The sequence below is a fragment of the Bradysia coprophila genome, unplaced genomic scaffold (assembly GCF_014529535.1).
Source record: "Bradysia coprophila strain Holo2 unplaced genomic scaffold, BU_Bcop_v1 contig_235, whole genome shotgun sequence".
Lineage (NCBI taxonomy): Eukaryota > Metazoa > Arthropoda > Insecta > Diptera > Sciaridae > Bradysia > Bradysia coprophila.
The window spans coordinates 2,135,608-2,161,083 of record NW_023503496.1 but is presented as its reverse complement, the minus strand read 5'-3'; the positions used below and the strand labels follow the sequence as shown (position 1 = coordinate 2,161,083).

The 25,476-nt window shown below is 37.0% G+C and overlaps 1 protein-coding gene across 1 annotated transcript in view; it reads right to left on the bottom strand.

The window, feature by feature from the left end:
• Positions 1-25,476, bottom strand: part of LOC119077397 (heparan sulfate 2-O-sulfotransferase pipe) — a 118,454-nt gene that overhangs the window by 57,631 nt on the left and 35,347 nt on the right. Inside the window, exon 2 of the mRNA XM_037184603.1 lies at positions 5,132-5,289. Within this exon, the coding sequence (XP_037040498.1) occupies positions 5,132-5,289 (158 nt within the window). The remainder of the gene's footprint in view (positions 1-5,131; positions 5,290-25,476) is intronic.

The following is a 25,476-nucleotide window of genomic DNA, read 5'->3' as shown; positions in this document are numbered from 1 at the left end:
TGAAAGTGTTCATTTTTAAAATTGCGCATAGCGCAATTACGAAAGCCCGTACGAAGTACCTCTCAAATAAAACCAACAATTTACGACATTATTTTAGAAACCCAAAATTTTTTGCCAACTTTCCATTGGGTATTCAATTACCTCTCAAATAAAACAAAAATTAGCAAAATCGGATGATATTTACTCGATTTATGTGCAAAAAACACTTAGGGCCGAGTAGCGGCCTTAGTCCAAGGGACCAAATTTGAAACTTTTTTTGCCATCATTCTATTCGGAATTCAATTATCTCTGACAGACGGACAGACGGACAGACGGACATTTTTTTTATTGCGGATTCGTTATCTATGAACATAGACAAATGCTTTGCCCTTACCGTCTGCTTCCAATTCAACATGTTACAAACTGCATATTAATCTTATAAGCCCCCAGTACTTCGTACGGGGCTAAAAAATTCTTTTAACAAGTGAACCGCGGAGCTCCGGCATGTGTCTAAAATGAATTTTACTCTATCGTTGTGAAGAACATATCAATTCCGATGCCCTTTTAATGTTAAATATCATCAACGGCCTGACCTCATGGAAAAACACAAGTGTGCCTTTTGTAATTTTATTAAGTTTAATATATTAGCGCCTTTCGATAGAGCGTTTCGGTGTCTTTTGTTCACTTCAAGCGAATTTTCCTTCATTTCGTTGGAGCGTCTTTTGGTAGCCAGTCTGACCCTGAAGTCAACTAACCTAAACTTAGAAATTGCAACAAACAAAAGCATTCAATACGCTTGCTACCTGCCTTGGTAGTCCTCTGATTTAGAACTAATACAAATTGACAGTTAACTTTAAAACTTGTTAGCACACGGATTGACATAGCTGTCATTGAAAAACCCTAGTAGAACAGCCCTCATTCTGAATAAACCAACCAAAAAGTAACATTGTTTGTTTGTGCTGTAGTATCTCAAGATCTAGATAATCGCAACACTTTCTGTCATTTTTACCGGGCCCATAACCTGTACAAAATTAATAATCAATTTTGACTCATGTCACGTTTCTTATTGGAGAGAATCTAATGTACAGAATGATCATCGCCATCCTCTCTTAGTGAGTGCAAGTGAACAAAATGCTGTCGATGTTATTGAATGTGGAATTATGAACGCGTCACGTCATCAAAGATATTTCGTCTGTAAAAGATTCAATCACGCAATTTCTTTATTTCTAATCAATTTTTTTTGATTTTTTCTATTGTTGATTTATGAGACTGATGACATGGACTGGAAAGACATAAAAAACAAGGAAATGTCTCTCGACTAATTCTTTTTTTTTAATTACTGAGACTTTTTTGTATACAAAATTTGGTTTATCAATATTGGCCAGTAAGATGGATGTTCAGAGATAAAACCTTTAATGTTACGACGACGTCGGCATTCTACTCTTCTTCTTCGTTTAATTTTTTTTCTGGTGTCGTGCATTAAGGCGGAAATTAATAATTCATAAATTTTTATCGCTTTAATTATTCATCTCAATTTGAGTTATAGCATTTCACTCAGGCAATCGATGATGTTGTAACAATGTCTATAATGGTTGTTGGACAAAAAATTGATTTTCTATGGAGTAACGGTATCTGCGATATAGCCCCTCACAAAATTCGTTTTGTCGTTTCAAAAGCTGTATACCTGAGTACCACTTATGCATACTTGGCTCTATGGTGTTGCACATCCTTACCTCAATCGAATTGCTCTTAAAATTGGTATCGAATTGAATTTTCAAAATTCTAGTTCTGGGCGACGCAGAGTATATAAACACTAAAAGACGTAATATAAACTACACCTTACCGTCAGCTTCAACTGAAGGCTCCAACACACATTTGCAGGGAATCACATGAAATATGGACGAGGTACCTTACCAACAGTTTGACAAAGTTCGCCAGGCGATCCTATTTGATACCAAAGTTTAAATGAAAACGCATATAAACGCATAGAAACGCATGGTAACGCAAAGAAATGCGTGGTAACGAACAGGAATAAACATAAATGGAGAGTGGCTGGGCAATCTCCGATTCGCAGATGACATCGTTCTAATAGCAGTCAATCAAGACGATGCTCAAGTCATGTTACAACAATTGAATGCCGATAAGATGAATTTATTGAAAGTCATGACAAACATCGACGACGAAAGAGTTATTAATGTTGGAACCACTGACTGTTATTGAAAGAGTCGACAGCTATACCTTGGTCACAAACTGAAACTAGGTCTTGACAACCAGACTGCTGAAATGAAATGTAGAATAGGCCTTGGATGGACAGCTTTAGGAAAACTCAGGCTAATTTTCAAAACCAAAACGAATAATAGTCTAAAACGGAAAGTGTTCAATTCTTGTCTCCTTCCAGTTCTAACGCATTTAGCGGAGAATCTTACGTACGTTAACAAGAGCATCCGAAAATAAACTGGGACTAGCACAAAAGGCCATCGAAAGAAGTATGTTTGGAATTACGCTCCGAGACAGACAAAAGTCGTTGATGTCATGGAAAGAATAACGTCTAAAGTGGAGCTGACCAGGACATATTGCGAGAAGAACAGATGGCCGCTGGACCAAGACCACCACGACTGACTGGAGACAGTCGACAACAAGACCAAGAGGAAGACCACCAGAGATATGGACGAATAGGAAATAGCAGGTTAAAAATGGCAACAAGAGGCAATGGACCGTTTGAAAAGGGAAAAAAAATTAGGGAGGTCAAGCAGTGGATACAAACAGGCTGAAAAAGAAGAAGTAGACACACACATACATTTTCGACTGATTTTCGCCACTCAGAATCAAATTTTCGTCAACTATGATGCTCTCGAGTCTTGTTTAGTATTAGATAGAGAAACGAGATCAACATTCCATTGAAAGTTCTGGCACGGAGTTTAATGTGAGTAGGGCTAAAAACACTATTTTATCACTTTCACATTCCGTCACTAACAGTTGTTCATGCATGCATGCATGCAAGATACCAAGCAGTACCTGTGAACATTCATTTAATTAAAACGACCGAGAACACGCCTTGCATTTCCATAATCATAAAATTATTGACCAATTGGTGGACATATGCTAATTAATAAACGGATGATGCTTAGCATACCTCGTACGTTTATGTACAATTAACGACGGAAAAAAATGTTTTAATGCAAAAAAAAACGGCACAAAATCTGTTTTGTCTGTTTTCAATTGCAAACGGAATAACAGAAACACAGAAAAGCAAAAAAAAATATTTTAATTAGAAAACATGAAATGGAAAACAATGAAATAAAAATTTTAAAATTGAAAAGAAAAGTTTCAAATTAAAAATGTAAATTGGTCTATCCCCCGTCTCTCAGCAGAGTGATGTTTTTGTGACTGGGAAATATGCACTTTCGTTTTGTAATGTGGAAACGGAAAATTGTGTGTTCTGTGTGTGAGTTTTTTTGTTTGTTTGTTTTGTTATTTATATTGCATTTCCAGCATTGTGTTTGTGTGTTTCGCATTTGATGGAAAACTGCAGTGATTCGGCGAAATGATGACAACCTTTTTCCATTATATTTGAACAGTCGCACCAAAAGTTTTGTTTATTTCAGTGACTAATTTTCCGACATATTCCAGTTATATAATATAGCTAATTGTAACTCTTCTGATTGTGTGTCTGCTTTGAAATTGTTTGGAAATAAAATGGAGAATGAACGTCACATCGAATCCACCCACATGGGACCGATCGTCCTTTTCTTTATGTAGAAACATATCATGGTATGAGCGACTAATGTTTTCGGTTCATGAATATCCACTAGGCCATTCCTAGAGGGTGTTTTAACGTTACACAATTTTGCACCGAACCAAACCACTAATATCACAAAACGTACAAGAAGTCTTCTACAAAATAAGAACGAAAAGGGAAGAGACTGAGAACCAATAATCACGTCTTCCGACGTCGCTTTGATGGAACGAGCCAACGAAGATGCGAAGCTGTTTCGACCTCCGAATATGGTAGTGGTCACAGGGCAGTATAGGACAACCCATCGTCAGTTGCTGCCACCATATTCGTTCACAAGACAGCGAATATTACCTCTTGAACGAAGTGATATGTAATATTCTGAAACAATTTGCTAAACATGTCAGTAGCAGGGCTTTCCGAGGCTGTACAGTTGGATATCCTGGATGGGGCTGTACAGTAGGATGGTAAAAGTCCGGCCGGAAGTATTTGATCGTTACTTCGAATGACACTTCATTTGTGTCAGTTGGAATCGAAAGTCAGTCTTTCCATCTGTCAAAGTGACGTTTTGAACGTTAAACGAAAATAAATATGTGAAATGGTCGCAAAATTTTCTATTTTTCCTTAATTAGAATTAATGAAAGACAAACAAATCTGCGAGCAATACTTTTTCTGAAAAGCCTGGTTCCGACACCATTTCCATTCTACAAAAAAAGTTCTTTCATGAAATATCGGCATTGGGTCATAGTTTCCAGAACAAAAGAATTTTTTAGAAAAGATAAATATTTTCGGAGAAAATGTTGACTTTTAGGTTTTTATATGAATGCGTTTTCCAGCCGGACAAACAGTTTTCCATTTTCCGGAATTATTTTTTGTTCCACAACTTTTTATGACAAACAACGTGAAACAAAAATCTCAAACTGTTTAAGATGCACGGAGCCATTTTTTCATCCCAGACTACTTATTTACTTTAATCTTTCCATAGATAGCACTCTCCTCCCTCCTTTATCTGTTTCAATTGGAAACAACCAAACTTCAAATATTATCATGCCACCGCGATTGCACAGACGTTGTGACACAAGGCCAATTACAGGAGAAAGAAATAGCCATTTACATAACAAGGTAAAAAGTAGAGTTTTCGTGTGACTTTTGTTGATCCGGGGCGAAGCCGAGGTCAGTAATCAGACAATTTTTTTTCATGTTTTCCCTAGGTGTGTAATAAGCCACTTTCGACCCTAGTGAAAACAAAAGCATGTCATATATGTCAATGTCACCTGCGCCTGAAGAAAAATGTTGTAAAAAAAAATTTGCGGCACGAAGTGCCAAATGTTAAGGAAATCAATTTTTTTTAGAAAATTCAAACTTTCATTTCATCAAAATGGCAAATGGAAAGATTTTTACTTCCATAAAAACTCTTACCTTGTTGTAGTAGTGAATTTCCACTCAGCCCACTTGCAGACAGTTCTGATGGCTGTAATTTGTCTTCCATTTCGCGTAAACGAGATGTCAAGCTTTGTGTATGTAGGAACAGGAAAAATGTACACGAAACGGCCATCAGCGCAATGAATTCTGCCGATCTAGAAGCGAAAATGAGTTGCAAAAATTAATAAAAAATTTAACGCAAAATGTTTGATTCGCAACGCATCGCATTCGAAATGTCAGGGGCTTAAGTTGTGCGTGTTAAATAAAATTCAAATAATCTACACAGCGTCCGCGTTTCTCGTCAGCAGCGTCAAGACGATTTTGTATTTATTTTTCCTATTCAGGTCAATTAACATTAAATCAAAATCGTTTTCGCTTCATCAATTCCGTTTAACATCAAACAAAAATTATTTTCGAATTTTATTGTGCGAATTAAGAGAGACAGAGAGAGAGAGATAGAGAGAACTACGCAAGAAAATCATCGATTAATAACCCCATCGACATCATGGATGCATAACGAACCAATCTATTTATGGAACAAGAAAGCATCGTCAATGCTCTATTTATATTATAGTGTACCCAGGGCCCCATTTGCCTGTTACTCATTGTTTATGACGCCAATTATTATTATTATTATTCTCATGCCATTAGGTTTGCTACCTCGTCAAGGTGTGAATAAACTGAGCATTAAGATAATCTGAAACTTGCACTTAATAGGCGACCCATTTTCACACTGTTGTGATTTTTCTATAAAAAATGTTTTATTAAAAGTGAAAAACTGTGCTCGACATAATCGAAGTGAACTGCGTCAATTCGTTCTACTCGCAAGACTTCCGTCGTAATTTATGCAGCCGGTTGGAAAGGATTTAAAAAGTTCATATTTTCTTCTCACGAAAAAGAGTTTTACAGAACTACCACCGACTTCAGGACGGACACAATAGCCTCAAAGTATGCAAATGCTGTCTGAGGGAATGTTAGGCGCTTAATTGATAGCTCGCCTAAATGTAGGCTACACACAAACTCATCGTAATTTGGTTAGTCATATGAGCTGCTGTTAGTGTATACATTGTTACTGTCATCAAACACCGGAACAGTGAAATTATCTAACACGCGAATCAAATCCACAAATCATTTAAGTGTAGATCTCACACGTAACCTCTGAACCATTCCGTCCAACTAATGATAGTGATACGCACGTTGACCTTAAGAATAGCATAGGATAAGATAATATATGCATGAAAGGTGATGATTTCCAAGCACCGAAGCCTGCATTGGGCATGTTGTACATACCCATATTTTTCGAGGGTGTTAGGGAATCTCGCGCCGCGTCATTCACAATAACTCACAAAGTGGCATCTTCCTTATACAAAATGTGTCAAAATGTGAATTATTGTGAATGACGCGGCGCGAGATTCCTAGCAACCTTTTCGAGATCTTACAATTGTGAATTGTAAATCGTATGATTGATCTATTAGAACATAGGTGTCGCTGGTAGTTGATATTTTAGAATCACGATTGTGACCGTGTGTTTGGAAACTTGATTTTTCTGAGAAACCTATTACAGTCGATAAATCTGTGTAATACAGTCTGTGTTACTGACCGCAGAGACTAATCATTTACGATTAGAAAAAACCATATGAACTATGGCTGACATGGGAGTCGAACTCGTGCCATATATGGCGTAAAACCATTGAAATACCTGGACTTTCGGTCTATTTTATTGTTCTTGCCATCGTTCGTTTGGGGACTGCTCCAGGGAGTATTGCAGTAAGGATGATGGTGGGTCCTTGCCCCACCTTTGGCAATGTTGGTGCTTGAACACCGGCATTTAAAGGTAGTCATTTTGACGCGCTGATTGAGCGTATCTCAATCTGTGCCCCTTAGAGAGGACGAGATGTTAAGCCTTCGGGTAGGTAATCTCGTTAATCTAAAGATTTCTTTACTACGGTATAGATTGAATTACTCATTGTTCTTGCCATCCCGGTTGTGATGATATCTTCAGTGATAGTAGATTGGCATTGGATGCATGCTGAAGTAAATTACGTTTTTACGTTTTTTACGTAAAAACGTTTTTCTATTCCGCATGAAGGAAACAAATGTGGGAAAAAGTCTTGCAGTTCTATGAAAACAAAATTCAAGTGCAATCGGTTAGGTAGTCCTGCATGATAGCAGACTGAAAAATCTAATGGAAATCTTGATGGGTGGGAAGAAATAGGTAAGAAACAAACGTTCGAGTCATTGGCTCCACAAGTGGAACGATTTTTCCACATGAAAATTACTAATTCGACTCGATAAGTGAATTTCCAATGTCTCGATATTGGTCCGGCGAAGCCCTAGCCATCCGAAAAAACTGTCCCTGACGGCTTGTCCGGCTCCACTCTAACGAGTTTATGTGGCCACCAGCCGGAAATACATCGGACTTTTGTACATTGGCTCCACAAGTGGTGATCCGAAAGTGAACGTTGAAGAGATTTATCGCATACTGCTTTATACTGTGCAGTAGTAATTCAAAGTGTACCACTCAGCAATTCGATGAAAGCAAAGTCAGAAGTGAGTTTTCTCGACATTCGAGCCGAAGGCGAGGTTAACAATTACATTTGTCAAAAGGATAGTTACGAAAGAAAACACTTTTGAGTTTGTGAGCATCACATAGCCGTTTCCGAATTAATTAATTTCGGAGTGGAATCCACTGTATTCTGAACTATTGCGTATTGCCTGCTCCGCTCCATGCGAAAGTTGATTATCGCAAAGCAATTCGCGTGAAATGAACCAAAAATATTCTTGATGTAATGCATCGTTTTCGCTGCTCGAAAACTGCTATGTAATGGTCCACTTTCCCCCATGCAATAGGAATGTTTACATTTATCAATCAGACAAAAAGTTCATATAAGGCAAGTGCAAATAACGGGAAATTTCTCTACTGTAAGGCAAATACTATCATCTGATTGGCTCAAACTCTCTCCTGTAAGGCAAATGGGGTTGTTTGATTGGATCGTCTATTCACTTGTGCTCTCTACACTTCCCTTATAAATCAGTTTGGCAGATCGGGAACAAGAATTCTCAGAGTGTTCCGGTAGTTTTTGCTTTTTTAAAGTGAAAGACATCCATTTTCGGTGGAGAACTTTCAAGTTCTTAACCTTTCAGCGAAACTAATTTCTCTTCAGTTTCTATTTGTGTAACGTGTCGCTGATTATTTACACCGTCGATGTGTACAAGACTGAAATTATGTTGTTTAACAAGCAACCGAAAAAAAAGTCGCAAACAAAAACCCATCACACCATAAAGAAGAAGACCCAAATAATCGCCAAGTATTTTAATATGTTCTTTCACTCAGCATGAATTTTTCATACCATCTTGAATTCGATGGCGATGATTGCTTGAAATTGAAGAAGAAGAAACGCGAATAAAAAAAACATAAAAATCTCGTCTTTATTCTCTGATTGGATTAATTAGTTCAGTAGGTATAATTTCTTTGAAAATATGAAGAAGAGAGAAAAAGTTCAACGGAAATTTTTTTGGTGTTACATTGACATCATTTCCTCGTGATGTATAAATGATTGTATACGTAACACATTCAGCCAGAGGTTTTGATTCTTTTCGAGTTTTAATAATTCTTCTTCTTTTTTGATCAGATTCAGCCGATATATTGAATGATTTATGGTCAGCAGTGTGAGTAAAAGATAAAACCCACCTACCAAAATGAACAGCGTGCACTGAGAAAAATGTGGCGGAATTGAATGTAATTTCGAGATCTTTTTGTTAGATTCTCTCAATGGTTTTTTTTTCGCATTTACTCAGACTCGTTCACACAACGTGTTTTTACATCAACCCAAATTTTCCAAAACTCGCTAAATTCCCCAAAATTCACCAAAAGCTCCAAACGGCGTCTATTAAGTTATTCTATCGGTTTTGGTGTTTTGATGGAAGCCAACAGATTCAACCCCTAACTGTGTTTACCTTATAAGAACATCGAGTATTAAATGTTCACAATTATCGTTAAACACAAAAAATGATTTAGGACTTATCTTAGGGCACGTAGGCGAGACGACGTAAACGACAGATCCTTATCACAACCTGGCGACGATCTGCTAGAATGGCTAATCGACGAGGGGGAAACTAAGCGGGGAAATTATGGGACAGGTGTTACTTGCTATTGGTATACCAATGACGCTAATAGACACCAGTAGTGGAACCCAATAGTCGCCAAGAGAAACCAATGGACACCAATATTTACCAATAGCAGGAAATTGTACGGCAAAACAAGCTGATAGCGCCAATATAGACGGGTTCATCGGCATGTATTGCCGTATTATTTCCTTATTTTGGTAACTTTTCCGAGTAAGAACTACGAGGGAAAATACTGTGACAGGTGGATTTGCTATTGATGCTAATAACCGTCGATAGACACAAATAGCCGTGAATAGACACCAATAGCTACCAATAGAAGTCAATAGACGTCAATAGCTACCATATAAGTATGGCTGCAGGTCTTTCGTAAAAATTACTTTTTTCTGTAAGCCACACGGATGCTCAACACTGAACCGGACCAGATCCAATTCAATAAGATTCGTTTTGTTTAGATATCTGACAATCGCATCACCCACTACTCATAGTTAAAGTTCCCTAAAACTCCCCATATTTCCCTAAAATTCGCAAATTGAATACACATTACAAACGTACTTCCAACAAGCCTTCTCAACGACCTTGAGCATTTAAATTCAATGAAGAAAGCGATTATGATTTCTGTAACAAGTTGTGAAATGATGTTGTTTAAGGCTCTAAGATGTGATGTCCTCGTTTGACTGACTTAAATAATTTTTGTCCAACTGTCAGTTGAAAATATTTAAATTTTGGGCGCACCGACGGCGTGAATTTAACCGGTGGACTTTTCTCAGTGTATGGAACAATTCTTATCTTTGAATCGAAACTAAAAATCGCACCAACAAAACGTATAAATTCATCATTCCGCTTCCAGCAAAGTCGTTAAAGAAAGAAAGAACGAAAGAAGAAAGAAAGAAAAAAAAAACTTCAAATTCATTGTCAACATTCTGAAAACTTTACCTCTAGTCATTCATCATAATTAATTTCATCATCAGTGTTTGAACCTTGCTCTTTTACGCTACATAAAACGAAGAAAAAAAAAAACTTTGTAGATTAACCAATTCAACTCGCTTGCCTTGATAGGTCAATGGATTCTGTTTACAACGAAAAATTTCTTTCGGTAAACACACGAGATAAATACAATGCGATGTGTTTCAGTGTCAAGGTCGTCGATATTGTAATGACGGAATTTCTTCAAATCAATCAATAAGGTCAACCGATTAATATGCGTCGAACGAACAATGATGCATTGTGGTAATGAAATTATTGTTATTTGAACAACCTTGGAGACTTTGTGTTGCGTTGTTATGTAGAGCACTCATCAAGTTGTCGAGCATGAAAGAAAAGCTTTCAGCGATGTGTGCTTGTAGTCATGGTGAAATAAGTGATCTCATTTCTGGGATTAGTTGAGGAAAATGCGTGGAAAAGTTTTGTTGAGCTTGTTTAACCCGTAGGAGCTTTTTCCTACGGTTATCCTTTTATCGAATAAAAAGACTAAGATGTTTTATTTTAATTATAAACTTTACTTTATTAACTGATTCTTTCACAAGAACTCTCCTGTTTGACTACCGTTCAAACTCTTCTGTTTGAATACTTCTCAAACTCTCCTCAAACTCTCCTGTTTGAATACTTCTCAAACTCTGACGTTATCCATTGAATGGATACAGTATTTATACTAATTCTAAACAAAGAATTTATTGTTATAATTACAATCACTTATAATTATCGTGGGAAGTATTTTAACGCTTGATTCACATAGTAATAAAGCAATGCACCGGATGTGACGTTCATCCTTTTCCATAATTTGGTTAATACATTTATACCGAAAACTATCCGGAATAAATGTTTCCAAAAAAGACAATTAATTATAAACATTTCCAAGAAATGAATACCATAAATCATTTAACATCTTTTTACCACATATTTCGCTTAATGCATCTCATATTACACGTTAATGATTGCAATGTTTACATTCGCGCATATAATTGTTCATAATGTCGCGTATATGATTCAAGTATAACAATTCTATCGACTGAACTGTTAATGCATTGCGCATGCGCGAGCATGAAGATGCGCGCGCATATTGTAATTATTATATGTGATCTAATTGAATATAAATTTTACATAATTTTATATCATTATCATTGCAAGCATTAACATACTCCCGACCGTTGAATATTTAATTCAACAAATAAGTTCTAGGATTTATTCTAGGATTACAATAATATGTAAGAATTAACTTGCTCCTGACCGTTGCGTATTCTATTTCCACTCAAATTTTCAATTTTTTAGCATGAAAAATTTAAATAGGCAAGTACACACAATGGAAAAATCATAAGCTGCCTTTCAAGTAATTAATACATACGTATACAATGCAATGAAAACAACAGAAGTTTCCTTAAGAAATGCACACACATGCACACAGTTAGTAGTTAATTCAAAAAATAAAATTTAGGTCAGTTATCCATAACATACATATGACTATGCACTAAAAGTGACATTTAATGATTCGTCTTTTGGAATTTTCTCTATATTAGTCACTGGGACTGTTTCTATTGTGAAACTTTGCTGTTTTCTTACTTTGAGCATCGTAAATAAATAGACTAATGAAAACAATAAGCAAAATTACAATAACATATACCATTGTGTAGTGGTGAATGTCATGGACGCTGATAGTAGGGAATGTCTGCATTTGTTGTTTCTGATTGTGAATTGCCTTTTCCAATATCGCCATCTGTTCGTCCAATTGCATTGTTTCATGTGTAGGTTCGTTTGATGAATTGGGTTTTATTTCGATTAGAATATCGGAAATATTTAGCTTAGGGATGACAATATGAAGTTCTCCGTAATCAACATCATTTTCCGAAGTAATTTCGTAGTTCGCTGCTTGTAGTACACATTGAGGATCCAATCGAACAATGCCCGCTCCTTCCGCGTAACACGTTGTCGCTTTATTACCGCATATGATATTGAAGGTTGTCCTGGTTTTTGTTGTAAACAAGAACGTATTTGGCGTATGCAGCTTAGACCATATTTGATCTCCAAGCACTGGAATTAATGCACATCTTGGAGAAATAGCCTTTGTCGTGTGGGTAAATATAGCCATTTCACATTCCGCTGAACCATTGTAGATATTATACAGCATATGTTTTTGCTCGCATATAATAATGTTGTCAACAAACGCCTTGCATGCTGCATTCTCATTATGAGAAATCATATAATATTTGTCTTGACGATTATTAATGCAAATATATTGCGCCGTTGTGTGGATAATGCGCATTGCATTTTTGTCATTTCGAAAAGGAACTGGTATTATATGGTGCATGTCATAAAATTCTCTTTCAATCAATGGAATTGTTAATTTTATGATGAGATTTCGTTTGCCCATGCTTACTTCCGCATTCATTATGCCATACAAATGTACCAAATTAGTTTGTACATCATTTCCAGGTATCATCAAATTTCTTTTGATTTCGCCTGACATTTTTTCCAAATGTTGCATCAACTGTTGTGGGGTAATCAGTATGGTTGAAATATGTCCATGACGAACTTGAGTAATTACGTCAATAATAGCATTAATTCTTTCGCGATGGTTTTCAATTAGCGACAAGGCTTGAATTGATAGTGAATCAAAATGCGAATTTTCTATTGTAACGTTCCTTAATTCCAACACTTCGTTGTGAACTATTGTGTATTGCTTTGACACATTCACTTCATCACGCTTGATTATATTTTGTGTTATGTCTTGAATTGTTGTCTGATCAGCAATTAACTTCATTGCATTTTGATAAGTTCCGTTCAAATATTCGACTTGCTTCTGGATCAATTCACTGTCATCATGGTCCATAACTCCAGTAGTTAGTTTCAAAGCACTTCCGAAAATATTTACCCAGCCTCGTTTGCTTCGTTTATTCACTTTTTCTGATAGTGATAATTGTATATCACTATTGGACCCAGCCCGCCGTTTTCTCATCCTGCGCTGATGAGAAAACTGTCTAATCAACTCACTTTGTTCTTCCAATATTTTCACTTGCTGTCGAAATTGCTTTCGTGTGATATTGCAAAGCTTCGGGGGTTTTATCTTGCTGCAAATGGTGTCCAACTGGTCCAACATAGTTGTTATTTCGGATGCCTGTGACCATAGTTGATCTAGACTGAGTACGCATATGATGTTCCATTTATCATGAGTTAAAGCCATTCTGCCCACTGGTTCGAAATACAGTCCTGGATTATGATCGAATGATTTGTATTGGCACTGTTCAGCCTTTGCTCTGCCAAGGAAAGCGAGAAAGACGAATGCTACAGTTGCCACTGAACATATTGTGGTTTTGATTTTTGATCTGGTTCTTCGCGCAATCGGCTCTTCTGGCTGCTTGACGATTACTGGAGGCTCCCGACCATTTGACACTCTCAATAATTTGCCTTGTGGTTTAGCGATTGCAGAAACTTCCTCAATAGTAGTCTCTGCATTAGCAACTTCTATTTCGGAAGACTGCTCAGTTGTTTCCTTAGATTCCTCGATAGATGGTATGACGCTAGGTTGAGCTGGATTTTGTATGTGCTGGCTCGAGGAAGCTAACGTATCTGGCTCGTCATTAACCTCAATTGGCAATGGACAAATACGATGTATTGCTCTTCGTACCAAATGGGTTGAAGCGGTCATGTTTGCTATTCGTTTTTTGTTGTTAGCTATGTCCGGAATTCTGACCACACTGGTTATTAATTCGACAACTCGTACTTTACCATTTTCATCACAAAAAACCTTTGTGACTCTGCCCATTCGCCATTTTAATGGAGCCATGTTATCTTCTTTTAAGATGACTAATGTTCCAACTTTAATGTTGTTGCATTCCTGCCTCCATTTGGCCTTGCTTTGTAATTCCGCCAAGTATTCCGTGGACCATCGCCGCCAAAATTCCTTTCGCATTTCCATCATTTTGTACCAAATTTTTGTTTTGGGACCATTTGAGATGTTTCGATCCTCTAGACCTGTCAGTGGTCCTCCAATTAAGAAATGCCCAGCTGTTAATGGCTGTAAATCGTCGGGATTGTTGGACATCGGTGTTAACGGCCTGGAATTCAGAATTGCTTCAATTTCGGCTGTGATTGTTCCCAGTTGATCATAAGTGAGTCTGGCAGAATGTAAAATTTTTCGCAAATGCCACTTAGCTGATTTGACAGCAGCTTCTGCTAATCCGTTAAAATGTGGACTTCTTGCCGGACAAAATTTCCATTCAATTTGATGATCCTGACAATATTCGTACAATTTTTTCTGGTTTTTTGTGTCCGAAAACACATTTTTTAGCTCCATCAGCTGGTTATGAGTTCCTTTGAAGTTAGTAGCATTGTCTGACACGATTGCGTTTGGTAATCCCCTTCGTGCGACAAATCGTTTCAAACAGCAAATGAACCCGTCTATGGACAAGTCTATTGCGGCTTCCATATGAACTGCTTTTGTCGTGAAGCACACAAAGATGCAAATATATCCTTTAGTTACTCGTTTTCCACGAATGGTGCTATGAATTTCAACCGGTCCTGCGAAATCTACGCTTACGTTGTAGAACGCTCGTGCTATAGTTGTCCTAGATTTAGGCAGATCTCCCATGATTTGCTCCATCATTTTTGGCTTCGATTTTACACAGAGGACACAATTTTTCACGACCTCTTGCGCCAATTGCTTGCCTTGCTCTGGCCAGTATTTTTGCCTAGCTATCGCTAAGAGTGCTTGTGGTCCGGCGTGCATATTTTCACGATGTAGCTGCTCCAATATTAATCTTGTCACATAATGTTTCCTTGGTAGTAATACTGGATGTCGCTGATCGAATGAAATTTCGGCTGTTCGTAATCTTCCACCGACTCGTATTAGACCGTCTGCGTCTAAGATTGGTGAAAAGTTAGAAAATCGACTTTTCAAATGTTTTCCTTTGCTTAGCAAATCCAATTCTTCAGCAAAACAGGTTTTTTGGACGTGTTTGAGTATTACGCGCATCGCTGCTTTTAATTCCGTTATCGACAATGTTTCATTTGATTGCTCTCGTTCGCCATTGTTTTTTCTCAGCATTCTCAGCGCGTACGCCACAATTCGTTGAAGGACTCGAATAGAATTTCTATGATTGATCCTGTCTATGAAATTGGCTTCTGGTACTGAAGCTGTTAGCACCGTTTTAATTTGCTTTTCTTCAGTGATTTCTCTGATGAATGAGGCTTTCATTTCTGGCCAATCTTCTTTTTCTTGTTTTAAGAATTCTGGTCCTTCCCACCATAGCTTGGATTCCAACAGTTTTTCAGGTGTCATTCCACGTGATACTAAATCTGCTGGGTTAGACTTCGTATTGATATATCTCCAATTTTCCGGCTGAGTTTTCCTTTTTATTTCAGCTACTCTGTTGGCGACAAATGTGCGGTAGGTTCCATCTGATAACACCCATGATAAGACAACTTCCGAGTCCGTCCAGTAAGTAGTGCTAGATATATTCAGTTGCAACGTTTGCTCAACCTTTTTTGCTAATTCCACGTTTAGTAGCGCTGCACATAATTCCAGCCTTGGCAATGTTGTTTGCACTATCGGGGCAACTCTGCTTTTAGAACAGACCAAGCTGACTAGCCGTTCTCCGTCTGAATTTACCGACCGTAGATAAGCAACACTTCCATATGCTTTTTCACTTGCGTCCGAGAATAAATGCAGTTGTATATCTGACGGATTATCCACCAATATGCGCCTGGGTAGTTTCACCTTATTTAACTTTTTTAGTTGGTTTCGATACTGCTCCCATTTGCTATTCATGTGCATTGGTACTGCTGCATCCCATTGCAATTTTAATTTGCATATCTCTTGCAAGAATATTTTTGCCATCACGACTACCGGATTTACGAAGCCAAGTGGGTCAAATAATTGTGATAGTTCCGATAAGACTGTCCGCTTTGTGACTTTGTTATGCTCTTTTGGAACGTACGAAAGCATAAAAATGTCGTCTTTGGGAATCCATTTTACTCCCAATGCCTTCGTTTCTGTTTTTTCTGCATTGATCTCCAGGCTTACTTCTCGCTTCTTTGCTGGTATTGTTTTCAATAACATTGGATGATTGGAGCACCATTTATGTAGTTCAAAATGTCCACTTTTGCACATCTGTATTAATTGCTCTTGTAGCACTAGCGCTTGTTCCACATTTTCGGCTCCAGTCATAACATCGTCAACGTTAAAATCTGATTTTGCTATTTCTGCGGCTTCAGGATAGACGTTCTTGTGCTCTTCTGCCAATGTTTGAAGTGCTTTTATTGCCAAATAAGAAGAACATGTTAGCCCATATGTCAATGTTTTTAGTTTATAAAATCCCAATGGTTGGTCTGGTTGTTCTCGCCAGATAATCATCTGCCATTTTTGGTGACTTTCAGTCACTTCTACTTGGCGATACATTTTTGTAATGTCCGCTGAAAACACTATCGCGTGTTTTCTGAAACGAACTAATATGGAAAATAAGTCGTCTTGAAGCATTGGACCATTAGCCAGTATTTCATTCAGTGAAATATTCGTTGTAGTTTTTGCCGATCCATCGAAAACTACTCTAAATTTCGTTGTGCTGCTGGATGGGTTCCTAACGGCATGATGAGGTATGAAATAATTCTCATCAGTTATATTTTCCAACTGTACTCGTTCCATGTGCCCAAGGTTTTCGTATTCTCGTAGAAAAGTAACGTATTCCTCTTTTAGCTCCGGATCCTTTTGGAATCGTCTTTCCAAGAACAGGAATCGCCTTATGGCCATATTTTTCGAGTTGCCCAGCATTGATGGTTCTTTTATGAATTGCAAATTCACAATAAATTTTCCATTGTCACTTTCTCTCATAGTAGTTTTGTCGAAATATTCCTCACAATTTACTTCGCGATCAGTCATTGGTTTCTTGACCTTGTAGCGTTCTTCCAATTGCCAGAATTTTTCAATTTGTTTCTCGAGCTGAGTTTCATTTACCATTCCCACGAAAGCTTCCTGCTGTTGTAGGCCCAGCACTTTTCCAGTTACTACCCAACCGAACACCGTATTTTGCAAATCTGGTAAGGATTTTCCAATCTCGATTTGTCCAATGGAAATTAGTTTGAAGAAAAGCTCTCCACCAATGATGATGTCAATTGCTGCTGGTATGTTGAATTTAGGGTCAGCTAAGTTGATATTTTTTGGAATTTTCCATCTGCTTGTGTTTACTTCGTTCAATGGTTGACACGTGCTGACCTCCTTTAGGACGAACGCTTCTAGATTCGCCTCGAATCCAGATGCCATTGATTTAATAACAAAACTTGCTCGTTTTGTTGATTCCACTTGCGATGATCCTACTCCATTGATTTTCAAGCTTGAGTGGCTTGATTTTGCTTTAATTTTGCTGCATAACTTCTGTGTTATGATATTTATTTGGGAACCAGAGTCCAATAATGCTCTGGCTTGACACGGTTGTCCATTTGACCCAATGACGTTAATTATTGCGGTTGCCAAGAACACATGATCAAGATGCTCATTTTTAGTTGTTGTTCCCAATAATGACGTAGCCATTTTCTCCGAATGCATTAGAGTGTGGTGTTTTCTGTTGCACTTGGTACAACTATTTTTTTGTTTACAATCTCGTATTTCGTGCCCTTTTACTAGGCAATTCCAGCACATCTTCCAATTCCTCAATTTTTCCATTTTGCCTTTTAGGTTTAGTGCAGCAAATACTGGACATTTCGATATGTAGTGGGGTTCTTTGCAATCACATTTCTTGTTGGCATTAAAGATGTTTGGGGACGCGCTTGGAGTGGCAACCAATGACGTTTTTTGGTTAGGTGTATCCTGGCTTTTAAATTCCCGGAAACTTATTTTCTTTGCAGGCTTTTTGTTGCCTTTCTCTTCGTTTGAAGATTCCACCGTTAAAATGCTGATACGTTGCTTCAAAAATTCCAGTAATTCTTTGTAACCACGCAATTTGGGTGGACCATCAATTTTGTTTTGGAAATGACCCATAGTTATGCTGTCGATTCTTTCTTCTACTATGTAGTAGAACAACATGTCAGTATCCTCATTCCAAGGTATTCCCATGTTGGAGATCAATGAAATGGATTCACTGATTTCATCTGTGATGTTTTTCATTGATTCGACGACGTATCTTTCCATTTTTGGCCCAGACTTTAGTTTTCTCATTAGCTGCACCATTATCAAGTGACAATTTTCATATCTGTCATTGAGCGTTTTCCAAGCGATAGCGTAACTGGCATTTTCTATTGGTAACGCTGAAAGTAATCTTAAAGGTTCACCTTTTAATTGCCCTTTCAAGTATGCCAATTTTTCGCAGTCATCCAATTGCTGCTGCCCGCCAATCATACGTTGGAATAACTCCTTGAATGATTTATATTTGACGTATTCCCCGGAAAATAGAGGAACATTTAACTTCGGTAATTTCGCCGATGATTGCCAGTTAGCTGGATTGGAAGGTTTCGAGGCTTCGTACTTCTCAATAATTCTTGTCATTTCATCTGTCATATCGAAGAAATCGTGTATGTTACAGCTTGGACTGCTAATTATGTCGCACTGCACTTCTATAATTCTCGAATAGCTTTTAATGATATTTGCCAACGTTCTGGCTTGATCAATATCATTTTCGCTTTCCGCTTTATGCACTGCAATTATGTAATCATTGAGCCGCTGCATTAATAACCCCATTCTGGTTGAGGTAGTATCAGTCGCATTGCTGATATCTTTAGGATTTTCGTTTGCATGCTTAAACAAATTATCCAGGTTTACATGGTCTCCAGTTTTGCCGGTTTTTTGCTCTGGATTTGCTTCTTGTAAATCATGGATTGTTTTTTGCATCAATGCCTTATACTCAGTGAAATACTTTATCGTTTCGTCGTAGTAGTTGGCCTTGAAGTATTGATGTTCGCTGTCCAACAACGCAGTTCTGCACAAAAATTCATTATTATTGTTGAACTCGTTCCGAAGTTCTTCAGCTTCATTAATCAATTGCTTTACATATTCGTAATTTTTCCTCTCAATAGGTAACGAATTGTAGCTTGTTAATTTAGATCGAACCTTGGTTCCGATCGATTTTTGCGCCGTAAGCGCTGCGTCTACTTTAGACATTTTAATTTGACCTTATGTCGATTCCCGGGATTATTTTATTTATTTTAACGCACCGCGTTTTTATTTTTTTTAAATATTTATGACACACCGTGTCGAGTTGTAGTTTGCAAGGCTACTTTCTTTTCTAGTGGGTCTCAGTACTATTTCTATTATAGCTTGGACTCTCACGTTCTGTGACAAACTATGTCAATACGTAGTTTCCAATACTACTGTATTTATTTTAACGCGCCGCGTTATTTTTTAGTTAAGAATTCCCACTTTTACTTTAACAGCCAGTGCCGTTTGTGGATTTTGAATTCAACTTTTTATTTTTTGCAACACACCGTGTCACTTTATTTTTCCTTTAACAGATCGTGCTGTTTGTGGATTAACATAAGCTTTTATTTTTTATAACACACCGCGTTACTTGTTTTTTATTTCAACACACCGTGTTGATTTAAGTGCACTTTTTGCGTAATACCCTTTGTATTACACTTTTATTGTTCAATAAATCAACGGCTGCAGTCCGCGATTTATTTTCCTTCGTTATATGTTCAATTCTTTCTGATACATTTAACTTTTAATTTTTACTCGCGCTCATTTCAAGCGTTCGGGGTCACCAATGTTTAACCCGTAGGAGCTTTTTCCTACGGTTATCCTTTTATCGAATAAAAAGACTAAGATGTTTTATTTTAATTATAAACTTTACTTTATTAACTGATTCTTTCACAAGAACTCTCCTGTTTGACTACCGTTCAAACTCTTCTGTTTGAATACTTCTCAAACTCTCCTCAAACTCTCCTGTTTGAATACTTCTCAAACTCTGACGTTATCCATTGAATGGATACAGTATTTATACTAATTCTAAACAAAGAATTTATTGTTATAATTACAATCACTTATAATTATCGTGGGAAGTATTTTAACGCTTGATTCACATAGTAATAAAGCAATGCACCGGATGTGACGTTCATCCTTTTCCATAATTTGGTTAATACATTTATACCGAAAACTATCCGGAATAAATGTTTCCAAAAAAGACAATTAATTATAAACATTTCCAAGAAATGAATACCATAAATCATTTAACATCTTTTTACCACATATTTCGCTTAATGCATCTCATATTACACGTTAATGATTGCAATGTTTACATTCGCGCATATAATTGTTCATAATGTCGCGTATATGATTCAAGTATAACAATTCTATCGACTGAACTGTTAATGCATTGCGCATGCGCGAGCATGAAGATGCGCGCGCATATTGTAATTATTATATGTGATCTAATTGAATATAAATTTTACATAATTTTATATCATTATCATTGCAAGCATTAACAGAGCTGCACATTGGTGATCTTTAATATGATCCCAAGAGTTCTGTTTAAAGTTAAGTATACAACGAATCGGTGACATGAAATTCACATACACAATTTTCCACAAAAGCTGAACATTTTGTCAGATGGCCCATACATTTTATCTCAAAATTTCATTTCACTGGTTGTACACTTGGGGCGCGTACAGCAATTATTTTTCGATAAGTAACAATTGTCAAAGTTAACTGTCAAAAAATTCGCTAGTGAATGTTGACGCATGATTGCTGTACGCGCTCTTGACTTAAAGCCAACTATACAGCCGATGAAATTAAATTGCGACACAACGTGTATGGACCAATTAAGGGTCAGTTACAATTTAATTCTAATCCAGCGGGAAACTTGAGTTTTCTTTTAAGTTTATCCAAATCTCCTAGCATTAACACTCGTATGTCAAATGTTCAAAAGTCCCAAACTTTTGTACACGTTTCAAATGAACACACAGAAATCATGATTCATGTCTTAATGAAATAAATGCAGAGCCTTTATTCTGACGCCATCAGCCTCCAAATAGCTTTTATGTTAATGCTAGGAGCAGTGCTATGTTTGAAATAAAAGAAAAATCAGACTCTTCACAAGTATGGATTATAATATACTTCTACTTAAACTGATTATACTTCTACTTAAGCTGATGCAGACTCATAGCAAAATTAATGTTCGATTCTGTCTGCCCAACACTTAGTTCAAATCAAGTTGTAAGTTCGATAATTGCCCTATTGATATGTAGTCTGTGAAACCACAACCAAATAATAAAAAAAGCCAATTTTCGTCATCCGGTTCAAGCTCTGGAAAATGCTTAGACTTTAGAGAGTTTCTGTTACTGCCATGATAACCGTCCTTTCAAAAGTAAAATCCGCGAATAGTAAGCCTCCGTTGAATTGTAGAGGTGCTGCAACTGTTTTCAGCACATTATTCTGATTCCGAATCTGTCAAAATTCCACTAGAGCATGTCACGCAGAATACTAGTTTTATACTGCAAACTACAAAAGCGTCATAGATATGTTCCACACGAATTGTCAAATTACTGTTAAAACACGAACTTTGACAACCCGAACAACGACAATTTCATCCACCGCAACGTCGCTTACGTGATATTTCATACAAATCGAGCAACGTCGCCTACGCGATTTCTACAGACATATTATTGAGGTTATGGTTCGGTGGATGAAATTTGACAATTCATATGGCCTTGGAACAAACCTATACATAGAGACATACCCTAATCAATAGAGTGTTATGAAGCCTTTTGAAGCAGTTGCAAAGCTTGTTGCAAAAACTATTTCCTTTTTACAAATTTTGCAACTTCTTTTGCAACTACTTCAGGTTGCTCCCAGTCTTTTGAAGTAGTTGCAAAAGTTGTCGCAAGAAACATTTTCCTTTTACGAATTTTGCAACTTCTTTTGCAACTACTTCAGGCAGGTGTGTTATGATGAAAGAGAAGAAGATATTTTGACAAGTACCCCAAGGCAAGTTTTAATAACTAGTCTTCGGTTTTCTCGCTCTGATCATAACACTCTATATTTACATGATAACCGATATCTGTGGATGAAATGATGATCGTTTTGCCAGTCAAAATTCATGTTTACAGTTACTTGGAACAAAGCTATATTCAGTCATGGAAAAATTGCTGACAAGTGAAGAAACCATCAAAAAAACATGTCTTATTACCTATTACGCCTAATTAACAATAAATCTTACTGATCAGATCCGACACAGATTAAGAAGTGAATGACTACCAGAATGGGAAAACGCGTAACAAGTAAATTAACCCAAGCATCAACCGGATTTTCCCGCGAAAAAAAGTGTCCGAATTCGTTCGAATAGAAATTAATTCTGGTTTAGAAGTTTCAACAAATTTTCACACGCTACCGTTTCGACAAAAAGTTCTAATTTTTTTCCATTATTACTCTATTAAAATTTAACATCTTTTTTTTGTATTCAAATTACACGAAATTACTGGATCTATATAAATAATACGCACAACAGAATGGCACCCGAAACGAATCCATTGTCCGACTAATAATAGGCCGCTAATAGCAGAAATATGTTTTCGATCAAATAAAAACCGTTTTTCGGACGAAACAGAGATGAAATTTAGAATGCACAATTAACGGTGTGCCTGGCCCCGGTAAAAAGGTTTTAAATTGGAAATAGTTTATTTGCAGTAGCATGATATTAAATTGAAAATTACAGGATGCTCTGTCGAATTGGTCGAATTATATTTTTTCGGATTTTGGTTTTGTTATTTATTTATGAGGCGAAAAAATGAATTGTAAAAACGTAAAAATATGAAATGCATCGCTGGCATTAAAATTGGCACTTTATTTAACCCATTTTTTTTTTGTTCATCATTATTTTGTGTATCTCATATTGTTGTTAGTGTTTCGTGAACGGCTTTGTTGAATATCTCATTATTTTCGTTTAGTTTGATCAAAAATATGGAAATTGATTTTAAATGGAACAAAATTAATTTTGCTTTTAAAGTACACAAAAAACATCGAACCGTGCGGTATTTTTAACTCACTCTATCAGGTTCTATCATTGTATGGTTTCGGCTTCACAGGTATGAATCTGAGTAGATTTAAGACCTTATTCCGACATTTGTTTTTGTCGTGTGGAAAGTCTGTACCGATTCTTCAAAATCTGTCGATTTATCTTGAACGCAAAATAGTCAAAATAGTATGAAAATGGGCAAGGCTGTAAACTTTGGGGAGGTCACGCAGGTCGCCATTTTATTAGATACGCGGGTAAGTGAATTTTTGTATGAAATTCTCCATTTTATCGTCAACTGTGGTGTGTCACCCGCGTATCTGTACCTGCGTGACCTCCCTAAAGTTTACAGCCATGGAAAATGGGTGCGTTAGAATCCGTTTTTAAAATCGGTAAGTCCTCCGTGGTGACATTAGACCATACCTCGGTGGTTGAGATACTTTAACATCAAATTTCATTTTATTCGTAATAAATTGCATGAAACCCTTAGCAATACGCAAAAAGTGACGTGAGTGGGAAAGAAAATTGATGTTACTGGAACGAAGAGTGAAAGAAAATGTGAGAGAAAACGTTGTTGTTTTGGCTCTCTATTCGGTGAGAGAATGTGACGTTTTTGGAATGAAAAACGCATTGCACAGGGTCTCCTACAAAATATTGGTACAGTTTCCGTTCTGTCAGAGTTACCGATAGCCGTCATTTTTATGTTACGGCACCAAGGAAAAAATGACGATCAGAGTGTATACAAAGGTAATGTATCGTATTCGTGGGCTGTGAATGACAGACAGCTGTAGTTTGATGTATGGCGTATCCGCGCCATAAAAGTGAACTATCTCCGACAACAAATCAAAAGCCTAGGCCTCAGTTGTCATATATTCGTAACTTTATCGTACTTCGTCTTATGGGATTTTATACACTCAACTGTGGCAAGTGGCAACAGATCGTTTGGAATGGAAGAAAATTGGGGAGGTCTACGTCGAGCAGTGGATAGAAATAGGCTGAAAAAGACGAAGAAGAAGAAGAACTGTCAGTTACGAATATTCTTGTTATTGTCAAGGTAAATATACATACTGAAGGTAACGCTAATCCGCAAGACCACACGGATCCAAAGTTTCGGGTGAATATAATCTTTATAATGTTGGACACAAGTCAAATTCACTTTGTTAGGTTGCAACACATGCCAACACTCAATACTAGACAACGCAGTTCCAACAACATGGAATAATTTGGGAAAAAAATAAATCATTCTTGATCTCGCATTAACTTACTGTAGTTACATTGGAAGCTGTGCTTTTATGAATCAACAATTTTCTCTCATTAAAGAAACCCCAACTCAGCGACAAGATCTAAGCTAAGATCTAATAAAAACTGAGTGACGAAAACATAACCAATTTAAAAAGAAATGAAACCCATAGATTTCGACCCACACAAAAGGACTATTTACATAAAGAGAAATCAACGAAATGTACGGTTAATTGACTGGACCCGTCTCCAATGACTAAAATATTTTAAATGAGAAATTATCCATTAATTACCCGTTACATTGTCTCATAAAAGTTTATTAGGAAAATTTAAAAAAAAATTAACCGTGCCACACAGATCCACTATTAATAACACCGTCGTCGCATCACGCTCTTATTAAAATTTAAGTAACTTGTCATCGCATTACAAACGCAGAAATTTTTAGACAAAAAAAACATTTTCTTTTCTCATTGTCACTCATAAAAAATAGACACAATGAAATTACGCTCATTGTCGACTGTGTATAGTGTGTACTCATATCTTTTACTTTCAGGCCCGCACTGTGGACAGATAATATATGGAGCGTATCCCCTTGCGCCCAATAGTCTTTTTATGAAAAGAGCATCATCTCTCTTTCTTTAGAGGACAGCTAGGGAAATTATGACCTCTGAGCACTTACGTCGATTTTCCCTTCGTTTACTTCCCGGTTTGTTTAAACAATACAAGAGACGCGGACTTTTCATTGTTTAAACCAACTATCAAGTAAAAGTAGATCTGAAACGCTCAGAGTATCAATGATATCAATCAGTTTCGATATCCGAATGAGATAGAGATGCTCAAACTGTTGTATGCTCAAACTTTGATTTGACATAACATGAGTCCTTTTGTTGACAGTAAATTTCAGGGTATGTCCAATGATTGTTACAGTCAATTGATTTGAGTTGTTAGGATCGCCGGTGTTTGAGACAGGTTTAGAGAGGATGTTTTCGTCTAAGGTTGAATCAATCAAATTGATGTGTGATCGATTGAAGTTGATGGACGTACATCCTGCTTTGT